The sequence below is a fragment of the Pongo pygmaeus genome, chromosome 20 (genome assembly GCF_028885625.2).
Source record: "Pongo pygmaeus isolate AG05252 chromosome 20, NHGRI_mPonPyg2-v2.0_pri, whole genome shotgun sequence".
In the NCBI taxonomy this organism is placed as follows: domain Eukaryota; kingdom Metazoa; phylum Chordata; class Mammalia; order Primates; family Hominidae; genus Pongo; species Pongo pygmaeus.
The window spans coordinates 17,417,748-17,440,533 of NC_072393.2; the positions used below are offsets into that span (position 1 = coordinate 17,417,748).

At 51.0% G+C, this 22,786-nt stretch overlaps 1 protein-coding gene across 8 annotated transcripts in view; it reads right to left on the minus strand.

Moving 5' to 3' along the window:
* Positions 1–22,786, minus strand: part of CPAMD8 (C3 and PZP like alpha-2-macroglobulin domain containing 8) — a 138,366-nt gene that overhangs the window by 108,628 nt on the left and 6,952 nt on the right. For all 8 annotated transcript variants that reach the window (XR_010125092.1, XM_054465910.2, XM_063658932.1 and 5 more), the window contains exons 4-10: positions 14,504–14,669; positions 14,376–14,428; positions 12,182–12,199; positions 11,373–11,427; positions 7,263–7,376; positions 5,268–5,352; positions 3,036–3,144 (exon numbers count right to left, since the gene is read on the minus strand). Coding sequence is in view for 7 of the 8 variants with exons in the window: in XM_054465910.2 (XP_054321885.2) it covers positions 3,036–3,144; positions 5,268–5,352; positions 7,263–7,376; positions 11,373–11,427; positions 12,182–12,199; positions 14,376–14,428; positions 14,504–14,669 (600 nt within the window). In the remaining variant the exon portion in view is untranslated. The remainder of the gene's footprint in view (positions 1–3,035; positions 3,145–5,267; positions 5,353–7,262; positions 7,377–11,372; positions 11,428–12,181; positions 12,200–14,375; positions 14,429–14,503; positions 14,670–22,786) is intronic.

Consider the following 22,786-nt stretch of genomic DNA (forward strand, 5'->3'; position numbering starts at 1 on the left):
GCTCGGGGTTGGAGTGTCTTTGAGGGATGTCCCTGAAACACACACCTAAGGTGCAAGACTCTTCAGCTGCTTGGAAGGCCAGGGGTCACTTGGTGGCATACCCAATCTACACTATGGGACCATGCAGAGGGTCCCTCACTGGATCTGGACAACATCCCAGGGAAGATGGACGTTGGCTCCATTGGGCAGAAGAGGAAAGAGGCCGGGTACGGTGGCTCATGCCTGTAATCCCAGCACTTTGGGAGGCTGTGGCGGGCGGATCACTTGAGGTCAGAAGTTCAATATCAGTCTAGCCAACATGGCGAAACCCCATCTCTACTAAAAATACAAAAAATTAGCTGGGTGTGGTGGCGGGCACCTGTAATCCCAGATACTCGGGAGGCTGAGGCATGAGAATTGCTTGAACCCAGGAGGCAGAGGTTGAGGTGAGCCTGAATTGTGCCACTGCACTCTAGCCTGGGTTAAGAAAAAAAAAAAAAAAAGGAAAGAGATTCCCATGCTGACACAATCTCCCACAGCCCAGGCAACAGAGTGGGCAGCTGAACCTATTCAGCCCCACTCTGGGGCACCAGAACTCCCTCATTCAATTCCTATCTCAGGATCCCACCCTGGGACTTGGCAAATAATCCTCACTCAGAAAGAGCTGTGGAGTAAATTACTCTGTAAATGAGAGAACTAAGACAAAGACCATCAGCTGGTAGCCTCCCAGGAGAATGGCTGGGATTCTCCAAGGTGCCAGTGTCAGGAATGGGAGAGGTGGGGGGTTATGGTTTCCAATCCATGGGAGAGAAGCCTCAGAGAGCAGAGAGATGGGCTGGGCATGGTGGTGCACACCCGTAATCCCAGCACTTTGGGAGGCCAGAGGCGGTCAGGAGTTCAAGACCAGCCTGGCCAACATGGTAAAACCCTGTCTCTATTAAAAATACAAAAATTATCCCGACATGGTGGCACATGCCTGTAATCCCAGCTACTTGGGAGGCTGAGGAAAGAGAATTGCCTGAACCCAGGAGGCAGAGGCTGCAGTGATCCAAGATGGTGCCACTGTCCTCCAGCCTGGGAGACAGAGAGAGACTCCATCTCAATAAATAAATAAATTAAATTAAATTAAATTAAATTAAAGATATCTCAGACATAAGAGAGGGGAGCCCATTGGAGCAGATGTGTCCAGGTGGGAAAGGGACTGAGAAGGAGCTTTGGGTGGGAGGTGGGGAGGTGCTGAAAGGGTTAATGTCAGGGCACCTACAGAGGGATGGGAATATCCAGGAAGGTGGGTGTCTGTTGTACTGTAGCCCACTCACAATGTAACATTATGCTGAAAGACCAAAAGAGGTTACAAAACTTTAAACATGTGGGAATGTAAAATAGTGCAGCCACATTGACCATTCGGCAGTTCCTCAAAAGGTTACACATAGTATTACCCTCTGACCTAGCAATTCCGCTCCTAGGAACGAACCCAAGAGAAACAAAAATGTAGGTCCACAGAAAAACTTGCACAGGGATGTTCATAGTAGCATGAGACATAATAGCCAAAAAGCAGAAACAACCCAAATGTCCACCAGTGGATGAAGGGATAAACACATTGTGGTCCATCTGTACCAGGAAATATGATGCAGCCATAAAAAAGGAATGAAGCGTTGATCATGCTACAATGTAGACGAACATCAAAAACATGATGCTGAGTGAGAGAAGCCAGACACAAAAGGACATACAGTGTATGATTCATTCACAGAAATGTCCAGAACAGGCAAATCCACAGAGACAGAAAACAGATTAGTAGTTGCCAGGGACTGGAGGAGGGAAATGAGGATTCTCTGCAAAAGGACATGAAGGATGTACGGAAGGATGGTGGAACAATTCTAAAATTGGATAACAGCCATGGTTGCACAACTCTGCAACTATATGAAAATCATCAAGTTGTGGCCGGGCGCGGTGGCTCACGCCTGTAATCCCAGCACTTTGGGAGGCCAAGGCGGGCGGATCACGACATTAGGAGATCGAGACCATCCTGGCTAATATGGTGAAACCCCGTCTCTACTAAAAATACAAAAAAAAAAATTAGCCGGGCGTTGTGGCGGGCACCTGTAGTCCCAGCTACTGGGGAGGCTGAGGCAGGAGAAAAGCATGAACTCAGGAGGCGGAGCTTGCAGGGAGCCGAGATCGCACCATTGCACTCCACCCTGGGCAACAGAGCAAGACTCCATCTCAAAAAAAAAAAAAAAAAGAAAACCATCAAGTTGTACACTCTACATGGGTGAATTGTATGCTATGTGAATGATATCTCAATAAAATTGTTTATGTTTTTATTTTATTTTAGAGATGGGATCTCACTATGTTGCCCAGGTTGGCCTTGAACTCCTGAGTTCAAGAGATCTTCCTGCCTCTACCTTCCAAATATTAAGAGCTGGGACTCCAGGCAATAAAATTAGTGTTTATTAGTGTTTTTTTGTTTTTTTTTTGTTTGTTTTTTGAGATGGAGTCTCACTCTGTCGCCCAGGCCATGTTGGCCAGGCTGGTCTCAAATTCATGGCCTCAAGTGATCCGCCTGCCTCGGCCTCCCAAAGTGCTGGGATTACAGGCGTGAGCCACCATGCCCAGCCAAATTGGTGTTTTTTTTTAACTTTACTTACAATAACCTGTGAGGAAACACATCAAAATATCGATAGTGGTCATGTCCACCTATTGGAGAACAAGTTATCTTTATTTTCTTCCTTTTTATATTTTCTAAAGTCTCTATATTCAGCCTGCAGGAATTTTATCATCAGAAAAATCCCTGCCATATAACTGTTTTAAAAAGTAAAACAGCGGTGGCTCACATCTGTCATCCCAGAACTTTTGGGGGCAAAGGCAAGAGGATCGTTTGAGCCCAGGAGTTCAAGACCAGCCTGGGCAACATAGTGAGATCCTGTCTCTGTTCAAAAAATTTTTAAAGGCAGTAAATAAAATACTAACAATAAAAGAAAGTAAAATAAAATGCGTGATGGTGGAAGTGAACCTGGGGGTTGGGTCAGGGGGTAGAAGGGGTCCCTGTTTCTCACCTTGGTTGTTCTGAGGACGGGGCGTCCCACCTCGTGGCTGTAGTATCCCACACCATTAACAGTCATGTTGATCATTAAGGCACCAGCCACAGGTTTCCCAAAGGTATACCTGGAACAAAAGGATAAAGCATGCTCAACTTCACAGCCAAGATGGCAGGGAGGGCCCAGCCTCAGGAAGGTCAGGTTGGCATAGTGTGGCCACTAGCACAGTGACAGATGCAGCTCCCTCCACATCCTGCATCCTGTCCTGACAGCCCTCCCTGCAGCCTGGAATCAGGACAGAAGATGCCAAGGCCCTCCGATCCTCTGCACCAAGCCTCCAGATGGACAGAAAAAGAGACCGAGGGTCAGAGAGGAACTCTGGAACTGAGAAGGCTAGGTTGGTGCCACCTCTGGAGCAGAGTAGTGCAGAGGCATGAGTGACTGTGGGCCCCTGAGAGGTACCTGAGCCTAAATGCCCTATTAAGCTCAACTTTGAACCAAGGACCGAACTTCTCTGAGCCTCAGTTTCCTCACCCAGAGAATGGGACTCAGACTACCTTCTCAGGGGTGATAGTGAAACTTAAATGTCTGTTTGTCAATCCTGATGCAGAGGGAATGCTGGTGGATGGGGAACAGGAGCAAAATGAGAGAGTGCAGGCTGGGCATGGTGGCTCACGCCTGTAATCCCAGCACTTTGGGAGGCCAAGGTGGGCAGATCACTTGAGGTCAGGAGTTCGAGACCAGCCTGGCCAACATGGTGAAACTCTGTCTCTACTAAAAATACAAAAATTAGCTGGGTGTGGTGGCACATGCTTGTGATCCCAGCTACTAGGGAGGCTGAGGCAGGAGAATCGATTGAGCCCAGGAGGCAAAGGTTGCAGAGAGCTGAGACTGTGTCACTGCACTCCAGCCTGAGTGACAGAGCAAGACTCCATTTAAAAACAAGGATCAACCCCTCTCGGGTCAGCACACTGGCAGGGGTGCTGTTTGATGCCAGGGAGGCCTGCAGAGGGTGGGGAGCAGCCTTGGGGGATGGGGGAACATGGTGGGGTTGGGAAGGGACGCCCTGGGGAAGGGAGATGCTAGTGCAGGAGGGGCACACCCTGGGGGGTAGGGCATTCCTTGGGGAGGGGAGACCCTTGGGGAGGGAAGATCTTAGAGGGGAAGGGCAGGACTTGAGGAAGGAATACACAGTGGGAGAGGGGCATGCTTTGGAGAGACAGGGCTGTGCTCATGGGGTGGGGACACCAGCATGGAAACAAAGACAGGCAGTGGGTAGAGTGCAAGAGACTCATGTGGCAGGGAGACACCGAGTACGAGGGAGGGAGGGAGCAGGGCACAGGGCACCCTTGGGGGAGCAGGGAGGCCATGGTATGAGTGTCTGCCTGTAGGAGGAGAAGGAAGCCCAGTTGTGGGGGGAGATGGAAGGGGAGGGCAGTGGAGGGGCCCAGGGGGGAGGGAGATTCTTTAGGGAGAGGGGTACGCTCCAGGGAGGGGGTGCCCCCAGGGGAGGAGCACGGGAAAGGGTGATGCTCTAGGGGGTGGGCACAACCTGGGGAGGGGGCACCCACAGGGGAGGAGCTTGGAGGGGAGGGAGATACTCTAGGGGGAGGGGCACATCCTGGGGAGGGGGCACCCACAGGGGAGGAGCTTGGAGGGGAGGGAGATACTCTAGGGGGAGGGGCACATCCTGGGGAGGGGGCACCCACAGGGGAGGAGCTTGGAGGGGAGGGAGATACTCTAGGGGGAGGGGCACATCCTGGGGAGGGGGCACCCACAGGGGAGGAGCTTGGAGGGGAGGGAGATACTCTAGGGGGAGGGGCACATCCTGGGGAGGGGGCACCCACAGGGGAGGAGCTTGGAGGGGAGGGAGATACTCTAGGGGGAGGGGCACATCCTGGGGAGGGGGAACCCACAGGGGAGGAGCTTGGAGGGGAGGGAGATACTCTAGGGGGAGGGGCACATCCTGGGGAGGGGGCACCCACAGGGGAGGAGCTTGGAGGGGAGGGAGATACTCTAGGGGGAGGGGCACATCCTGGGGAGGGGGCACCCACAGGGGAGAGTCACAGGAAAGGGAGACGCTCTAGGGGAGGGGTACACGCGGGGGAGGAGGGAACCAGGAAGGGAGGGGCACTCCCATGTGGGAGGGAGGAAGGCAGCAGAGGAGGGGAACGACCTTGAGGGAGCAGCGTGATGGTTGGGGAAGGGGAAGGGCCCCCCCAGTGTGCCCCAGGGGTCCCTCTTTCTCACCTGGCCCGCACAGTGCCTGTCTCACAGGTGTCCAGGTCTCGGATATAAGGGGGCGGGTCAATCAGGAGCTCGAACTTGGGCAACACTGAAGAAAGCAAGCAGAGAGGAGGGGCTGGCTTCTGTCCCTAAGGTGGCCTCAGGAGCCCTGACGTAGGTGCAAGGTGTCTGCAGGACCACAGCACCCGGCCACTGCCGAGGTTGACACTGTACCCATCCACACTGCTCTGCTGAGCAGCCCTGGGAATTTTGCGGGCTGTATCTATTTCTCATCTTTGGGGGACTAGGACCCCATTTTCCTCAAGGGGCCTCCTCCTGTCACTTTTAGACCACATGCTTAGAGTGTGGAGGATTCCAGCCTATCCCAGGGTGGACAGGAGGCCAGGAGGCTCCTCCCAGCCCCTGTGTCTGTGCATGGGATAGAGGTGGCCCTGGGAGCCAACAAGGGGCATCCCCAGGGTGACTGCAGCGGAGAGCTGATTTCTCCATTTGCTTCTGGACTCAGCCCTGGGAGTGTCAAGCCATCTTGTCACAAGGGGCGGAGGTGACACCCTGGAGCAGCCGGAAAACCAGAAAGAATCGGGCCCTGAGAGAACTCTTCTAGGAGCCTAAGAATCTTTTCTTTCTTTTCTCTTCTTTTTTTTTGAGACAGAGTGTCACTGTGTTTCCCAGGTTGGTGTGCAGTGGCACGATCTTGGCTGCAACCTCCTCCTCCTGGTTCAAGCAATTCTCCTGCCTCAGCCTCCCAAGTAGCTGGGACTACAGGCACATGCCACCATGCCTGGCTAATTTTTGTATTTTTAGTAGAGACGGGGTTTCACCATGCTGGCCAGCCTGGTCTTGAACTCCTGACCTCTAGTGATCTACCCACCTCAGCCTCCCAAAGTGCTGGGATTACAGACGTTAGCTGCCATGCCTGGCCACCTTTTTTTTTTCTGAGACAGGGTCTCACTTTGTCACCCAAACTGGAAAACAGTGGTGCAATCACTGTTCACTGCAGCCTTGATCTCCTGGGCTCAAGCAATCCTCCCGCCTCAGCTTCCTGAGTAGTGGGGACTGCAGGCACATGCCACCATGTCCAGATAATTGTTTTAAAGTTTTGTACAGACAGGAACTATGTTGTCCAGGCAGGTCTCAAACTCCTGGCCTCAAGTGATCCTCCCGCCTCGCCTCCCAAAGTGTTGGGATTACAGGTGTGAGCCACCACCATGCCTGGCCTACAATACTTTTTTTCTATAAAAGGCAAGAGTGCACTTTGGGAGGCTGAGGTGGAAGGATTGCTTGAGGCCAGGAGTTCGAGACCAGCCTGGGCAACATGGCGAAACTCTATCTCTACTAATACAACAATTAACTGGGTGTGGTGGCTCACACTTGTAGTCCCAGCAACTCAGGAGGCTGAGGAGGGAGGAAAACTTGAACTTGGGAAGTCAAGGCTTCAGTGAGCCAAGATCGCACCACTGCACTCCAGCCTGGGTGATGGGCGAGAAACTCTGCCTCAAAAAAAAAAAAAAAAAAAAAGCAAGGGTGTAGGACCATCCCCTGAAACTATACCCAGCCATCACCAGCCCTCAGTAGACAGGACTCATGCCATCCTCCACCTCTTCACTGCCATCTTCACCAGTTTCTTTTTTTTTTTTTTTTTTTTTTTTTGAGACAGAGTCACGCCCTGTCGCCCAGGCTGGAGCGCAGTGGTGCGATCTTGGCTCACTGCAACCTCTGCCTCCCGGTTCAAGTGATTCTCCTGCCTCAGCCTCCCAAGTAGCTGGGACCACAGGCACGCGCCACCATGCCCGGCTAATTTTTGTACTTTTAGTAGACACGAGGTTTTGCCATGTTGGCCAGGCTGGTCTCAAACTCCTGACCTCAAGTGATCCACCCACCTGGGCCTCCGAAAGTGCTGGGATTACAGGCGAGAGCCCCTGCACCCGGCCTTCTTCACCAGTTTCTAAGGTTTCTCCCAGATCTGAAATCCCAAGACCCTGAGATTCTCCAACTTACCATACTTCTGAACTTCAAAAGACTTGTTGTACGCGTGACCTTGCATTTCAACAAAAATGAACCATTCTCCCAACACAGGCTGGTCGGACAAGGGGAAGCTCATGTTGGTGATGCCTGTGTGAAGAGAGACACCCCTTCATGACTGGGCAAGGGCTTTTTCAGAGAGCCACAGACATGGTGAGGTACGAGAAGAGGGAGCCAGGACCCTGCTGTTTCTCCTTCCCTGGACAGCCCCCCAGGAGAACTGGAGACCACAGAGAAGGTGGCGGGGTCTGTGCAGAGCAGGACCCTGCAGGATCAGGCCAGCGGAGCAGGTTTGAGACCCCGGTGGGCTTCAAAGGGATGCAGGAAGAGACTGGACCTGGGGTTCCTGGGACAGCCTTGCAGCCATGGCCAGGGGCCAGGGGCAGGCAGTGAGCTGGACAAACAAGGGAAATGAGCCAGCCCGGCTCATTCACTCCATCCCCCGCCACCCGAGTCATTTCCAGCCTGGGCACTACTGACACCTGGGGCCACGTGGCTCTCTGGGGTGGAGGCGTCCTGTGTGCTGTAGGATGCTGAGCAGCATCCCTGGCCTCCACCCACCAGATGCCGGTAGTACCAATGCCCCCCACAATATAATGACCTAAAAAAGTCCCCCAGACATTGCCAATATCGCCCCTAGGGGGCAAAATCACCCCTGGGTGGAAATCCCAGAGAGAGACAGAGAGAGAGAGAGACAGAGAGTGAGAGAGAGAGACAGAGAGAGAGAGAGAGAGAGAGAAACAGACAAGACAGACAGGGTCTCCTGCCAGGATAGGGTTTCTCAGCCTCAGCACTACTGACACTTAGGGCCAGATCATTCATTGTGGTGTGGGGGCATCCTGTGCACTGAGGGGTGCTGAGCATCATCCCTGCCTCCACTCACCGGATGCCAGTTGCACCCCTTGTCCTCCACAAAAGTCCTGACAAGCCAAAATGTCCCCAGACATTGCCAATGTCCCCTGGGGGCAGAATCTCCCGCCTGACCCCCCCACCCACCCATGAGAACCACCCCTCAACTGAACTAGAGCACGCACACACGTTAGAACAGAGCACTCTCTCCCCAAACATTCCCCCCAGAAACACCATCAGCTGCCGACATGGGAGCTGTCATTTGCTTTGCGCCTGTGCCTCTGAGCCCCGTCTGCAGCTCTGTTTTCACTGGGAGCTGTGGAGGAGTTGGAAAGGACACATTGACTCTAGGCAGTGCCAGGGGATCTTCCACTCCTGAGTGTGACATGCTCCACTCGTCCCCAGTGATCATATGGGGAGGGCCATACAGGGAAGGGACAGGGAGAGTGGTTCCCCTGGGTCTCACGACAGAACCCAAAACCCATAGCGGCGCCCACGGCTTCTCTCAATCACATTGGAGTCGCAAGATGTGACGGCTGAAACGGTTTTTTCCCCCGCATATTCAGACAAAGTGGGCCTTTGACAGTTACAGGACGTTCGGGGATGTGTGTCCTGAGCACGTGTTTTGTAAGGGGTCTGTGGCCAACTTTGCCAAATGCTCCCTGAGAGAGGGACACAGTCACCCTGGTTGAGAATCGTGGGTCTACACACATCCCAAAGGGTTTATTTTTTTATTTTTTTGAGACAGTCTTGCTCTTTTGCCCAGGCTGGAGTGCAGTGGCATGATCTCAGCTCATGCAACCTTCAACTCCCGGGTTCAAGACATTCTTGTGCCTCAGCCTCCTGAGTAGCTGGGACTATAGGCGCCCGCCACCATGCCCAGCTAATTTTGTATTTTTAGTAGAGACGGGGTTTCCCCATGTTGGCCAGGCTGGTCTTGAACTCCTGACCTCAGGTGATCTGCCCACCTCAGCCTCCCAAAGTGCTGGCATTACAGGTGTGAGCCACCAAGCCAGGCCTCAAAGGGTTTTTTTTAAACAGGAGGTTGACGTCTTCCCCAACTCTGTGCTCTTAAGATCAAGTCAGCCTAGGCAACATCTTGAGACCCTGTCTCTACCAAAAATTTAAAAAATTAGCTGAGCTTGGTGGCACGCGCCTGTGGTCCCACCTTGGGAGGCTGAGGTGGGAGGATCACTTGAACCCAAGAGGTAGAGGCTGCAGTGAGCTATGATCGCGCCACTGCACTCCAGCCTGGGTGACAGAATGAGAGAGAACCTGCCTCTTTAGAAAAAAAAAAAGTTTTTAAAAAAGATCAAGTCCATTCTCTTCCCCTGGCTTTTGCCAATGTCACCCCTGCTCTCAGCACTTGACACCTCTGTCCTGTCCCCCATCTCCAACCTCGCTCCCCTAGACATCCACAGCCCTTCCCATAAGTTGACTCCCTGCCTGGGAGATGCTTCCTGGCCCCCTTGCTTTGCCTGGCTGTCCCCCGTTCCTTCTTTGTTGCTGAAAAGGATCCTCCTCCAGGCAGCCTTCCAGGATTGCCTCTGCCACCCTGGGCTGGGATAGAGCCTCGTCTGCCCTCTCTGAGTTTTGAACTTCTTCCTAGCACTCATCACAACTGACACTATCCAGGCTGTTTAGTTCATGTTTGCTTCCTCCATTGGGTTGAAAGCTCACCCCATGGCAGTATCTATGTGGTGCCCAACAAATAGCTGCTGATACAGAGAGAGCAATCAAGCGAATGAGAGGGAGTAAAGAAGGCAGACAGTGAACATGGAACAGAAGAAAAGAGGCTGAGGCCAGGCACGGTGGCTCATGCCTGTAATCCCAGCACTTTTTCGAGGCCGAGGTGGGCGGATCACCTGCGTTTGGGAGTTCAAGACCAGCCTGGCCAACATGGTGAAATCCTGTGTCTACTAAAAATACAAAAATTAGCCAGGCCTGGTGGCACGTGCCTGTAATCCCAGCTACTTGGGAGGCTGAGGCAAGAGAATGGCTTGAACCCGGGAGACGGAGGTTGCAGTGAGCCGAGATCACGCCACTGCACTCCAGTCTGGGTGACAAGAGCAAGACTCTGTCTAAAAAAAAAGAAGAAGAAAGAAAAGAAAAAGGAGAAGGAGGAAGAAGAAGAAAGAAGAAGAAAGAAGGAAGAAGGAGGAGGAGGAGGGGGGAGGAGGAGGAGGAAAGAAGAAGGAAGATGGAAGAAGAAGGAGGAGGAGGAAGAATAAGAAGAAGAGAAGGAGAAGAAGAAAGAAGGAAGACAAAGAAGAAGAAAAGAGGCTGAGACCCAAGACAGGAGACAGAAGGAGGAAGTGTCACTAAGAGACCCCCGTGATCCTGCCTGTGGCTCTACTGTTACCCCATTTCTGGACAGCCTGGGTGTGTGCATGGCCGTCCCCAGACTCCCCACACCCTACCTATCCCCTGCCCTCTCCTGGGGCATTGCACCCCTCACAGCCAAAGCAAAGTGGGGTACGTCAATTACACAGTCCTCCTAGTCATAGGAAAAGAAAAGAAAAAAGCAAAGTCCTTTCTGACTTCTAGCTGGAAAAGAAATACCTCATGCAATGGGGATGACAAAATCTGCAACCTATAGCAGGAAGAAGCTGGGAGCAGGCCAGGCGCGGTGGCTCACGCCTGTAATCCCAACACTTTGGGAGGACAAGGCGGGTGATCACCTGAGAGGTCAGGAGTTGGAGACCAGCCTGGCCAACATGGTGAAACCTCGTCTCTACTAAAAGTACAAAAATAAGCCGGGCGTGGTGCCATGCACCTGTAATCCCAGCTACTCGGGAGGCTGAAGCAGGAGACGCTCTTGAACCCGGGAGGCAGAGGTTGCAGTGAGCTGAGATTGTGCCACTGCACTCCAGCCTGGGTGACAGAGAGAGACTCTGTCTCAAAAAATAAAAAAGAAGGTGGGAGCAGGTACCCCAGTATTCCACAAAGGTCTTGAGTTCTAAGCAGGAGCCCCGCCTGAGTCCTGGGCACAGAAAAACGTGGGCAGAGGGTCCAAATCCACAGGGAAGGAGCTGTGGGCTGGGCTGAGGCTCCCAGATCCAAACCCATAGCATTGTCACCTCCCAGGTGGGCATCTGCCCTCCGCTCCTCCTTGGTCCCCTCCAGCTGGAGCAGCAGTGGGGGTACATTAGCGGGGGGCCCCAGACAGAGCATATTCTGTTTTCCTGGAAGGTTTATCACATCTGCAGCCCCCAAGCTGCAGAGGAAGAAACTTACCGCAGCAGAATGGCTTCAAGTGTCTCCACTCTATCATCCGAGAGCCTCGGGGGTCCTGTTGGTGGTGGAGGGGGACAGACACACGGAGTGAACTCAGGCTAGCCCAGCGTGTGCCCAATGTAAGGATTTTCCCAGTCCTCTCTCTTGGGCATGTCAACCATGCAGCGAAGGTCCCAAGATTAATCATTAACCCCAGGGCAAAAAAATAAAAAGCTCTGGATAGAGAAGGATTTGAAAAGCAGAAGGGGACGGGCTGGGCCTACCTCTTCATTTAGGGAGCCGTGTACAAACCTAGAAATGGACGTGGCTGGGTGCGGTGGCTCACACCTGTAATCCCAGCAGTTTGGGAGGCCGAGGTGGGCGGATCACCTGAAGTCAGGAGTTTGAGACCAGCCTGGCCAACATGGTGAAACCCCCATTTCTACTAAAAAAGATACAAAAAAAATTAGCTGGGCGTGGTGCCACATGCCTGTAGTCCCAGCTACTCGGGAGGCTGAGGAAGGAGAATCGTTTGAACCCAGGAGGCAGAGGTTGCATTGAGCCAAGATCAGCACCACTGCAATCCAGCCTGGGTGACAGAGCGAGACTCCATCTCAAAAAAAAAAAAAAAAAAAGGAAACGGACAGATACACACACGGCCCATCCCAGGGTGGACCCAGGGACCAGGATAGAAGAGGCCAGGTCCCAGCCTTGTAAGGCACAGCGGCTCAACCCAGAAGGCAGACAGTGAGCGAAGACAGACCAGATCTTGCAGAAGGTGGGCTACCCGGGCCCCAAGTCCAAGCCGAGGAAGGACAGAGGCCACTCACCAGGATGTAGGCTTCCAGCTGTAATGAAGACACAGATGCAGTGAGCAAATCTTTCAGCAAACCCCAAACCCTTCCAACATGCTCATGCATGGCCTCGGTCCCCGGGACAGGCAGTCGCTGTTACGGGTTAAACAGTGTCCCCCTAAATTACATCTGTTGAATCCTAACCCCAAGTAGGGTCTTTAGAAAGGGACCCTCAAAAGGGGAAACCAGGGCCAGGCACGGTGGCTCATGCCTATAATCCCAGCACTTTGGGAGGCCGAGGCGGGCAGATCACGAGGTCAGGAGATTGAGACCATCCTGGCTAACACCGTGAAACCCCGTCTCTACTAAAAAATAGAAAAAGTTAGCCGGGCATGGTGGCGGGCGCCTGTAGTCCCAGCTACTCGGGAGGCTGAGGCAGGAGAATGGCGTGAACCCGGGAGGCGGAGCTTGCAGTGAGCCGAGAACGTGCCACTGCACTCCAGCCTGGGTGACAGAGCGAGACTCCGTCTCAAAAAAAAAAAAAAATGGGGAAACCAGGCAGGCACTGCTTGAACCACTGGACCCTGTTAATGTCCCCAGCAACACGACAAACCCATGCTGGGTGCCTCCCGATACAAGGCACCGGGGAGGATCCAGTATTGCTTCTGTGGATCCTGCCTGAGATACACAGACTGAACTTGGTCACAAGGAACCAGAAGACCATCCTACCAAGGGGCGTTCTGCAAAACAACTGCCTGGACTTGCCAAAAATGTCAATGTCACGGAAGACACAGAAAGGCAGTGAGGAACTAATTCAAATTAAAGCAGACCAAGAGACATGATGATCAAATGCAACAAATGACCCAGGATCAGATCCTGGACCAGCAAAGAAACAAGCTATAAAGGTTACTATTGGAACAAAATGGATTTTATATTAGATATTATTATTGTGTCAACGTCAAAATTATTTTCCTCCTTTTTTTTTTTTTTTTTTTTTTTGGTTTTTTGTTTTTTGTAGAGACAGGGTTGTGCTTTGCTGCCCGGGCTGGAGTTCAAGTGGCACAATCACAGCTCATTGCAGCCTCGAACTCCTGGGCTCAAGAGATCCTCCTGACTCAGCTTCCCAAGTAGCTGGGACTACTGGCGCATGCCACCATGCTCAGATAATTTTTATTATTTTAATTTTTTGTCAAGACAGTTTTGCTATGTTGCCCAGAATGGTCTCGGACTCCTGGCCACGGCGATCTTCCCGCCTCAGCCTCCCAAAGTGCTGGGGTTACAGATGTGAGACACTGTGCCCAGCCTCAAAATTTTTAAATGTGATGATCCTCCTTGAGTTGTATAAGAGAACGTCCTTGCTCTTAAAGGATACAGGACAAGTGTTCAGGGCCAGAGAGGCACAGTATCTGTAAGTTATTCTCAAATTATTTATCATTAAAATAATTTTGTAAGTATATATGCATATACGGACAGAGAGAGAGCGCTAGACAGAAAGCACATAAATATGGCCAGGTGCAGTGGCTCACACCTGTAATCTCAGCACTTTAGGAGGCTAAGGTGGGTGGATCACCTGAGGTCAGGAGTTTGAAACCAGCCTGGCCAACATGGTGAAACCCCATCTCTACTAAAAATACAAAAATCAGCCCGGCATGGTGGCGCACACCTGTAATCCCAGCTACTCAGGAGGCTAAGGCAGGAGAATTGCTTGAACCCGGGAGGCAGAGGTTGCAGTGAGCCAAGATCGCACTACCGCACTCCAGCTTGGGCGACAGAGCGAGACTTCGTCTCAAAAAAAAAAAAAAAAAAAAAAAACAGAAAAAACAATTACCCAGGCGTGGTGGTGGGCACCTATAATCCCAGCTACTAGGGAGGCTTAGGCAAGAGAATCACTTGAACTCAGGAGGCAAAGTTGTAGTGAGCCGAGATCGTGCCACTGCACTCCAGCCTGGGCAATACAGCGAGAGACTCGGTCTTGGAAAAAAAAATTAAGCGACAGTCCAGGGCTACCTAAAGCCCTCAAAGGCATTCCTTGTTGAGGGGCAGTGGGCCAGGTATGCCCACTAGCCTTCCTCTGTCACAAAGAACTCCCTGGGGTTCTTTAGGGGGCATGGAACCATGAAAGAAAATAGAAAAGAGGTCTGGAGAGAAAGACCCGTTTCCGATGGTGGCCCTGGCCAGGTAGTCCCAAGTGGGTGCGCTCTGGGCCCGCGGTTTTAGAAGCTGATCTCACCTTCTCGTTGACAGGCCTCAGATCTGGAGAGACGGTGAAGATGCTTATGAGCACTAGAAGAAAGAAGAGAGGCATGTGACATCTCCAGACCATGACCAGCCCTCCCTGTGTCCGTGCCAGCCACTCACCTCGGTGCTGCGGTCTGTACACAGGCTTGTCCGTCTGGATGAATACAGAAGCGCCCCAGCCGTCCACGGTCACCGAGGTCTGGTTGTGAAAGACGGGCCCCTCCTCCGCCTGCCGGCCGCGGCCCCACACTTTCAGAAGCGCCTGGCCCCGGAGGCCAGTGGGCACCTGCAGGCAGAGGAAGGAGCTTTGGGACAAGAATTCACCCTGGAATGGGCCGAGATACCGGGAAAGGAGTTTGGAGGTCTAGAACAGGGGGAACTCACCCCAGGAGTGACTGTGCCCCAGGGGGACACTTGGCAGTTTCTGGAGATGTTTTGTGGTGTCATAGCTTTGGGGGTGGGGATTGCTACTGTCACTTGAGAGGGGAATAGAGAGGCTGCTCAACATCTTACAGAGCACAGGACACCCACGCCCTTGGCAAACTGCCCCAAATATCTTTTTCTTTTTTTTTTTTTTGAGACAAGGTCTCACTCTGTCGCCCAGGCTGGAGTGTAGTGGCACTATCTCAGCTCATTGCAACCTCTGTCTCCTGGCTCAAGTGATTCTCCCACCTCAGCCTCCTGAGTAGACGGGATTACAGGTGTGCATCACCATGCCCGGCTAATTTTTGTGTTTTTAGTAGAAACGGGGTTTCACCATCTTGGCCAGGCTGGTCTTGAACTTCTGGGCTCAAGCAATCCATCTGCCTTGGCCTCCCAAAGTGCTGGGATTATAGGTGTGAGCCACTGCACCTGGCCATATCTTTTTTCTTTCTTTCTTTTTTTTTTTTTTTTTTTGGAGACAGGGTTTATCTCTGTCGCCCAGGCTGGAGTGCACTGGTGCAATTATGGCTCACGGCAGCCTCGGCCTCCTGGGCGCAAGCAATCGTCCCATCTCAGCCTCCCAAAGAGCTGGGACTACAGGCATGCACCACCAAGCCAGGCTTATTTTGTTTATTTTTGGTAGAGACAAGGTCTCACTCTATTGCCCAGGCTGGTCTCAAACTCCTGGGCTCAAGCGATCCTCCCACCTCAGCCTCAGATCACAGACGTGAGCCACTGTGCCAAGCCTGCCCCAGCTTTCAGCCATGCTGAGGCTGAGAAACACTGGTCTAGCTATGGAGCCTTCTCTTCTGACTCAACAGAGTTGCAAAGCTGTTTTCTCTCATCACCACTGGAGAGTTACAAGAACTGTCTCCCCTCTTGCCAAGTGAATTCACAGCCTGTGAGCGGTGGAAGGAGACCTGGATCCCTTGATATACATATGTACATGTCCAGATATATCTATCATGTATATGTGTCTGTATTTGCCTCACTCTAAAATCGCAGCACAGGCCGAGCGCAATGGCTCACACCTGTAATCCCAGCACTTTGGGAGGTTGGGGTGGGCAGATCACCTGAGGTCAGGAGTTCGAGACCAGCCTGACCAACATAGTGAAACCCCATCACTACTAAAAATACAAAAAATTAGCCAGGCCTGGTGACATGTGCCTATAATCCCATCTACTTGGGAGGCCGAGGCAGGAGAATCGCTCGAACCCACGAGGCAGAGGTTGCATTGAGCCCAGATCGCAACATTGCACTCCAGCCTGGGCAACAAGAGTGAAACTCTGTCTCCAAAAAAAATAAATAAACAAATAATACAAATAAAGTCACAGCACAAGCCAGGTGCGATGGTTCACACCTGTAATCCCAGCACTTCGGGAGGCCGAGGCGGGCGGATGGCTTGAGGCCAGAAGTTCAAGACCAGCCCAGCCAACAGGGTGAAACCCCGTCTCTACAAAAAATACAAAAAAAATTAGCCGGTTGTGTGGCAGGCGCCTGTAGTTCCAGCTACTCTGGAGGCTGAGGCACACAAATCACTTGAACCTGGGAGGCAGAGGTTGCAGTGAGCTTAGATCACACCACTGAACTCCAGCCTGGGTGACAGAGTGAGACTCCGCCTCAAAAAATAAAATAAAATAAAATAAGATAAAATAAAATAAAATAAAAATCACAACACATATACAGTGCATGAATCCATTGATCTGAATTGTCCAGAAAAGGCAATCCACAGAGACAGGGATTAGATGGGTGGTTGCTAGGGGCTGGGAGAAGGGAGTGGGGAGTGACTACTGATGGGGACAGGGTCTTCTTTCGCGGAGGATGAAAATGTTCTGGAACTAGATGGGGGGACATTGCACAACCCTGTGAATGTAGTCAATGCCACGGAATTATATGTTTTAGAATGGTTAGATGGCTTTTTTGTTGGTTTGGTTTGTTTTTTTGCCACACAGATGGGAGAAAAAAAAAACCCACTTCAGTCTTCAGGATGGAGCCCATACTACACAATTCCTTCCTTCCTTCCTTCCTTCACTACACATTCCCTCCCTCCCTCTCTCCCTCCCTTCCTTTCTTCCTTCCTTCCATCCTTCCTACACTACACATTCCTTCCCTCCCTCCCTTCCTTCCTTCTTTCCTTCTTTCTTTCTTCCTTCCTTCCTTCTTTCCTTCTTTCTTTCTTTCTTTCTCTTGCTTTTGTTTTTAGAGACAATATCTTGCTCTGTCGCCAGACTGGAGTCCAGTGGTGCGATCAGAGCTCACTACAGCCTCGAACTCCTGGGCTCAAGCGATCCTCCTGCCTCAGCCTACTGAGAAGCCAGGACTGCAGGCATGCACCACCATGCCCAGCTAATTTATTTTATTTTATTTTTTGGTAGAGATGGGGTCTCACTATGTTGCCCAGGCTGGGCTCAAACTCCTGGGCTCATGTGATCCTCCCGACTCAGCCTCCCAAAGTGCTGGGATTACAGGTGTGAGCCATGGCACCTGGCTGTCCTCTTATTTTTTTTTAAGCAGATGGGCAGAACGCCCTGGCATGTGAGTCATGCACCATAAAAGCTCCTTTCATGCTTAAAACAAACAAAAGTAATGCCTCCTGTATTAGTCCGTTTTCACACTGGTGATAAAGACATACCCGAGACTGGGTAATTTATAAAGAAAAAGGTTTAACGGACTCACGGTTTCATGTGGCTGGGGAGGTCTCACAATCATGGCGAAAGGTGAAAGGCACGTCTTACATGGTGGCAGGTGAGAGAGAATGAGAGCCAAGCAAAAAGGGGAAACCCTTATAAAATCATCAGCTCTTGTGAGACTTATTCACTACTACCATGAGAACAGTATGGGGGAAACCACCCCATGATTCAATTATCTCCCTCTGGGTCCCTCCCACAACATGTGGAAATTATGGGAGCTACAATTCAAGATGAGATTTAGGTGGGGACACAGCCAAACCATATTACCTCCCTCTATATGACCGGTGTTTGATGATAGCTACCCTCTCAGCCATCCCTGGGCACCCAGCAGGTGGACATTACCTCCCAGCAGATTACCTGGGGAGCTATATGCACCCCCCTGTTCCTAAAACCACCCAAATGGCTGGGCACAGTGGCTCAAGCCTGTCATCCCAGCACTTTGGGAGGCTGAGGTGGGCAGATCACCTGAGGTCAGGAGTTCAGGACCAGCCTGGCCAACATGGCGAAGCCCTGTCTCTACTGAAAATACAAAAATTAGCCAGGTGTGATGGCAGGCGCCTATAGTCCCAGCGACTCGGGATGCTGAGGCAGCAGAATCGCTTGAACCCAGAAGGCAGAGGTTGCAGTGAGCTGAGATGGTACAGCTGCACTCCAGCTTAGGTGACAGAGCGAGACTCCATCTCAAAAAATAAAAAATAAAAAAAATTAAAAAATTAAACCATCCAACTGTGGGGTGTTCCTCTTCTGAGGACCCCTATGTCAGCATCTACTCATGTGGTCCCTCAAAGGGTGGATGGACCCTGGTGACCATCACGGGGAGCAATCTACCAGATTATCTGACTGATCGTCACAGTTCTGCACTGTCATGACCATTGTGTGGGTGAGGTTGGGGTGCACTAGGACCCCCGCTCTCTGCAGCCACACAGGGTCCGTCCCAGCCCTCTCTCCAGCCACCCACCTCCTGTCTGCTCTGAACGGCCTCAGAGGGACCTCTCCTACCTGCTACCCGCAGGACCAGCCTTCTGGACCTGTGAGGTCTCTTCTGACTGCAGCTTCCCTGTCAAGACCAACTAAAGCGATAAACCTCACCCACTACTCCAATCCCAAAATCCTCACCCGGCCCTGTTTCTGGAAATATCTCAGCATTGGCCAAAGGCTGAAGAGGGAGGAAAGGTCCCGGCCACCCAAGAACAGGGCAAGGATGGGCAGGAGGGAGATACTGGAGGGGCTGAGGACCGTATGCTGGAGGGACAGGGAGGCTGGGGGGCAAGAGGCTGTGCTGAGCACATAAAGGGGGCCGACCCCAAACGGCAGCCCCTAGAGCTTCACCCCTTCCCAGGGAAGAGGATGCCTCCCACAGGGAGAGAAGGCAAGAAGGACCTCCAGCCTTCTTTCCTTTTTAGAGACAGGATCTTGCTCTGTTGCCCAGACTAGAGTGCTATGGTGCGATCACGTCTCACTGCAATCTCGATCTCCTGGACTCAAGCAATCCTCCTACTTCGGCCTACAGAGTAGCTGGGACTACAGGTGCAGGCCACTATGCCCAGATAATTTTTTATTTGTAGTTTGTAGAGACAGGGGACAGGCTCTCAACTATGTTGCCCAGGCTGGTCTCCAACTCCTGGCCTCAAGTGATCCTCCAGTTTCAGCCTCCCAAGTAGCTAGGATTATAGGCACGAGTCACTGTGCCTGGCCAAATGCTAAGGATCTTAAGCATCTTTCTTGGGAATCTCAAGTCTAGTCTTAAGAGCCCTTGGCCCCTCTCCCAGAATTATACAACCCTTTGTTAGTCTCTCTTACAAATTCCCAGCATCTGTGCTGTGAAGAGTGTCTTCTAATGTGTGGTGGCCAGGGACTGCACATCATCTTAACACCTGCTCCAGGGAAATGGCTTCCTGACTCATAAGAAAGCAGATCTAGGCTGGGTGCAGTGGCTCACACCTGTAATGCCAGCACTTTGGGAGGCTGAGGCAGGTGGATCACTTGAGGTCAGGAGTTTGAGACCACAGTAGCCAACATGATGAAACTCTATCTCTACTGAAAATACAAAAATTAGCTGGGCATGGTGGGGGGCGTCTGTAGTCCCAGCTACTCAGGAGGCTGAGGCAGGAAAATCACTTGAACCCAGGAGGCAGAGGTTGCAGTGAGCTGAGATCGTGCCACTGCACTCCAGCCTGGGCGACAGAGCAAGACTGTCTCCAAAAAGAGAGAAAGAGAGAGAGAAATCTAATCACACAAAGTCAGGAAAGGCAGGAGAGAGAGAGAGGAAGGAAGGGAGGGAGGGAGGGAGGGAAAGATATCTAATCACAGGAAGCCAGGAAAGGGAGCTCTAGGGTCTTTTTTTTTTCTCTTTTTTCCTTATGCTTCTGTAGGTATTGAAGCCCTAGGGCAGGGACACTCAACCCCTGGGCCACAGACTGGTAGCAGTCAGTGGCCTGTTAGGAACGGGGCTACATAGCAGGAGGTGAGCAGTGGGTGAGCAAATGAACCTTCATCTGTATTTACAGCCGCTCCCCATCGCTCACATTACTGCCTAAGCTCTGCCTCCCATCAGATCAGCGGCAGCATTAGATTCTCATAGGATTGTGAACCCTATTGTGAACTGTGCATGGGAGGGGTCTAGATTGAGTGTTCTTTATGACAATCTAATGCCTGATGATCTGTTACTGTCTCACATCACCCCCAGATGGGACCATCTAGTTGAAGGAAAACAAGCTCAGGGCTTGTACTGATTCTTCAGTTATGGTGAGTTATATCATTATTTCATTACATATTACAATGTAATAATAATAAAAATAAAGCACGCAATAAATGGAATGCCCTTGAATCATCCTGAAACCATTTCTTCTGCTCCCTGGTCCGTGGAAAAAACTGTCTTCCATGAAACTGGTCTCTGGTGCCAAAAAGGTTGGGGATTGCTGCTCTAGGGTTTTGGTTCAGGGTTTCCTGAATGTGGACTTCTGGGGCCACATCCTTCTTTGCTGTAAGGGATCCTGCACATTGTAAGATGTTGAGTTGCAGCTGTGGCCTCCACCCACCAGATGCTAGTAGCACCTGGCACCGCCCAGCCCCCACCCCAGCTGTGACACCCAAAAATATCTCCAGACTTTACAAAATGTTCCCTGTAGGGCAAAAGCACCCCTGAGTGAGAACTGCTGCCTTAGAGAAAGGGTTCTATCATCAAACATAACAGAGAAGCCAGGTGCTGTGGCTCACAACTGTAATCCCAACACTTTGGGAGGGCTGAGGTGGGCAGATCACCTGAGGTCAGGAGTTCGAGATCAGCCTGGCCAACATGATGAAACCCCATCTCTATTAAAAACACAAAAAAATTAGCTGGGCTTGGTGGTGCACACCTGTAATCCCAGCTACTGGGGAGGCTGAGGCAGGAGAATCACTTGAACCCGGGAAGCAGAGGTTGCAGTGAGCCAAGATTGCATCACTGCACTCCAGCTTGGGAGAAAAAGCAAGACTGCTTAAAAAAAAAAAGTAAGGCAGGAAGACCACTGCCCCGCAGCAATTAGGCACTAGTGGTATACCTCATACAAAAGGAACTACCTCAGCCTCCATTCTGATCAATGGAGATGGGTGCATTATAATTTAAAATAATTCTCAATTTAGCCCATTCATTCATAGACTCCTTTGAGCATGTGGTAAAAGTTAAGGAATAGCTAACCCCCCAAATGCCACAATTTCAGGGCTTACATAATATCTGAAATCCAAGGACTCCAGTTTGAAAACCCATGTCATAAAATTATTTACACAGTTTGGTACATATAATAATTTAAAAATAACAATATTCAATGTCTGAGAGGCAGTGGAGAAATTTGATCCCTAATGTACTGCAGGTGGTTCCGTGAACGAGTACTGCTGTGTATTCCAGCACACAGCAAGACCCAGTGAGAGGCTTGTGTCCTGCTGGTAATTTTTCAATTTGGCTGTTTAGCCTAAAGAAGGCATCCAGAATGCCAATACAGCTTTACATAAAAACATTCTGGTGACTTACGGATTACAGTATCAAAACACTGAAAACAGCCCAGGCGAGTGGCTCATGCCTGTAATCTCAGCACTTTGGGAGGCCAAGGTGGGTGGATCACTTAAGGTCAGGAGTTTCAGACCAGTCTGGCCAACATGGTAAAACCCCATCTCTACTAAAAATACAAAAAAAAAAAAAAAAAAAAAAAAATTAGCCAGTCGTGATGGTGCGTGCCTGAGGTCCCAGCTACTCGGGAAGATGAGGCACGAGAATCGCTTGAAACTGGAGGGCAGAGGTTGCAGTGAGCTGAGATTGTACCATTGCACTCCAGCCTGGATGACAGAGTGAGACTTCATCTCAAAAAAAAAAAAAAAGAAAAAGAAAAAAAAAAAAAACGGAAACAATCTAAAAAAAAAATCTAACCTGTACAAGCTGGGGGCTTAGCAAATTGATATTTAAGAGGGGTGCAATAGGATGTTGCTCACAATAAAATGGAAATTCCAATTACAGAGACTTGGAAACATGTAAGTTGCTTACAACAGTGTGATAAGAGGGAATAGGAAACATCACGGTGTTTTTTTGTTTTGTTTTGTTTTTTGAGATGGAGTTTCACTCTGTCGCCCAGGCTGGAGTGAAGTGGTGAGATCTTGGCTCACTGCAACCTCCGTCCCCCAGGTTGAGGCAACTCTCCTGCCTCAGCCCCCCGAGTAGCTGGGATTACAGGTGTGCACCACCATGCCCAGCTAACTTTTGTATTTTTAGTAGAGATGGGGTTTTGCCATGTTGACCAGGCTGGTCTCGAACCCCTGACCTCAGGTGATCCACCTGCCTCAGCCTCCCAAAGTGCTAGGATTACAGGTACGAGCCACTGCGCCTGGCCAATGGTGTCTGTCCTTTAACTGAAACTATGAAAAGAAAATGTATGTGCATGAACAAGAATGTGTGGAAAACATGAGAAAGTGAAAAGTATGAAAACTGGATTATCAGTGGATTTCTCCTTTTCTAAATTTCATTCTTTTTTTTTTTTTTTTTAAATAGGGTCTCACTCTGTTGCCCAGGCTGGGGTGCAGTGGTGCGATCATAGTTCACTGCAGCCTCAACCTCCCAGTCTCAAGCAATCCTCCTACCTCAGCCTCCCAAGTGGCTGTGAGAACAGGTGTGCACCACCATGCCTAGCTAATGGATAATTTTCGTATTTTTTTTTTGTAGAGACAGGATTTTACCATGTTTTCCAGGCGCGCCTTGAATTCCTGGGCTCCAGAGATCCACCCACCTCAGCCTCCCAAAGTGCTGGGATTACAGGTGTGAGCATGG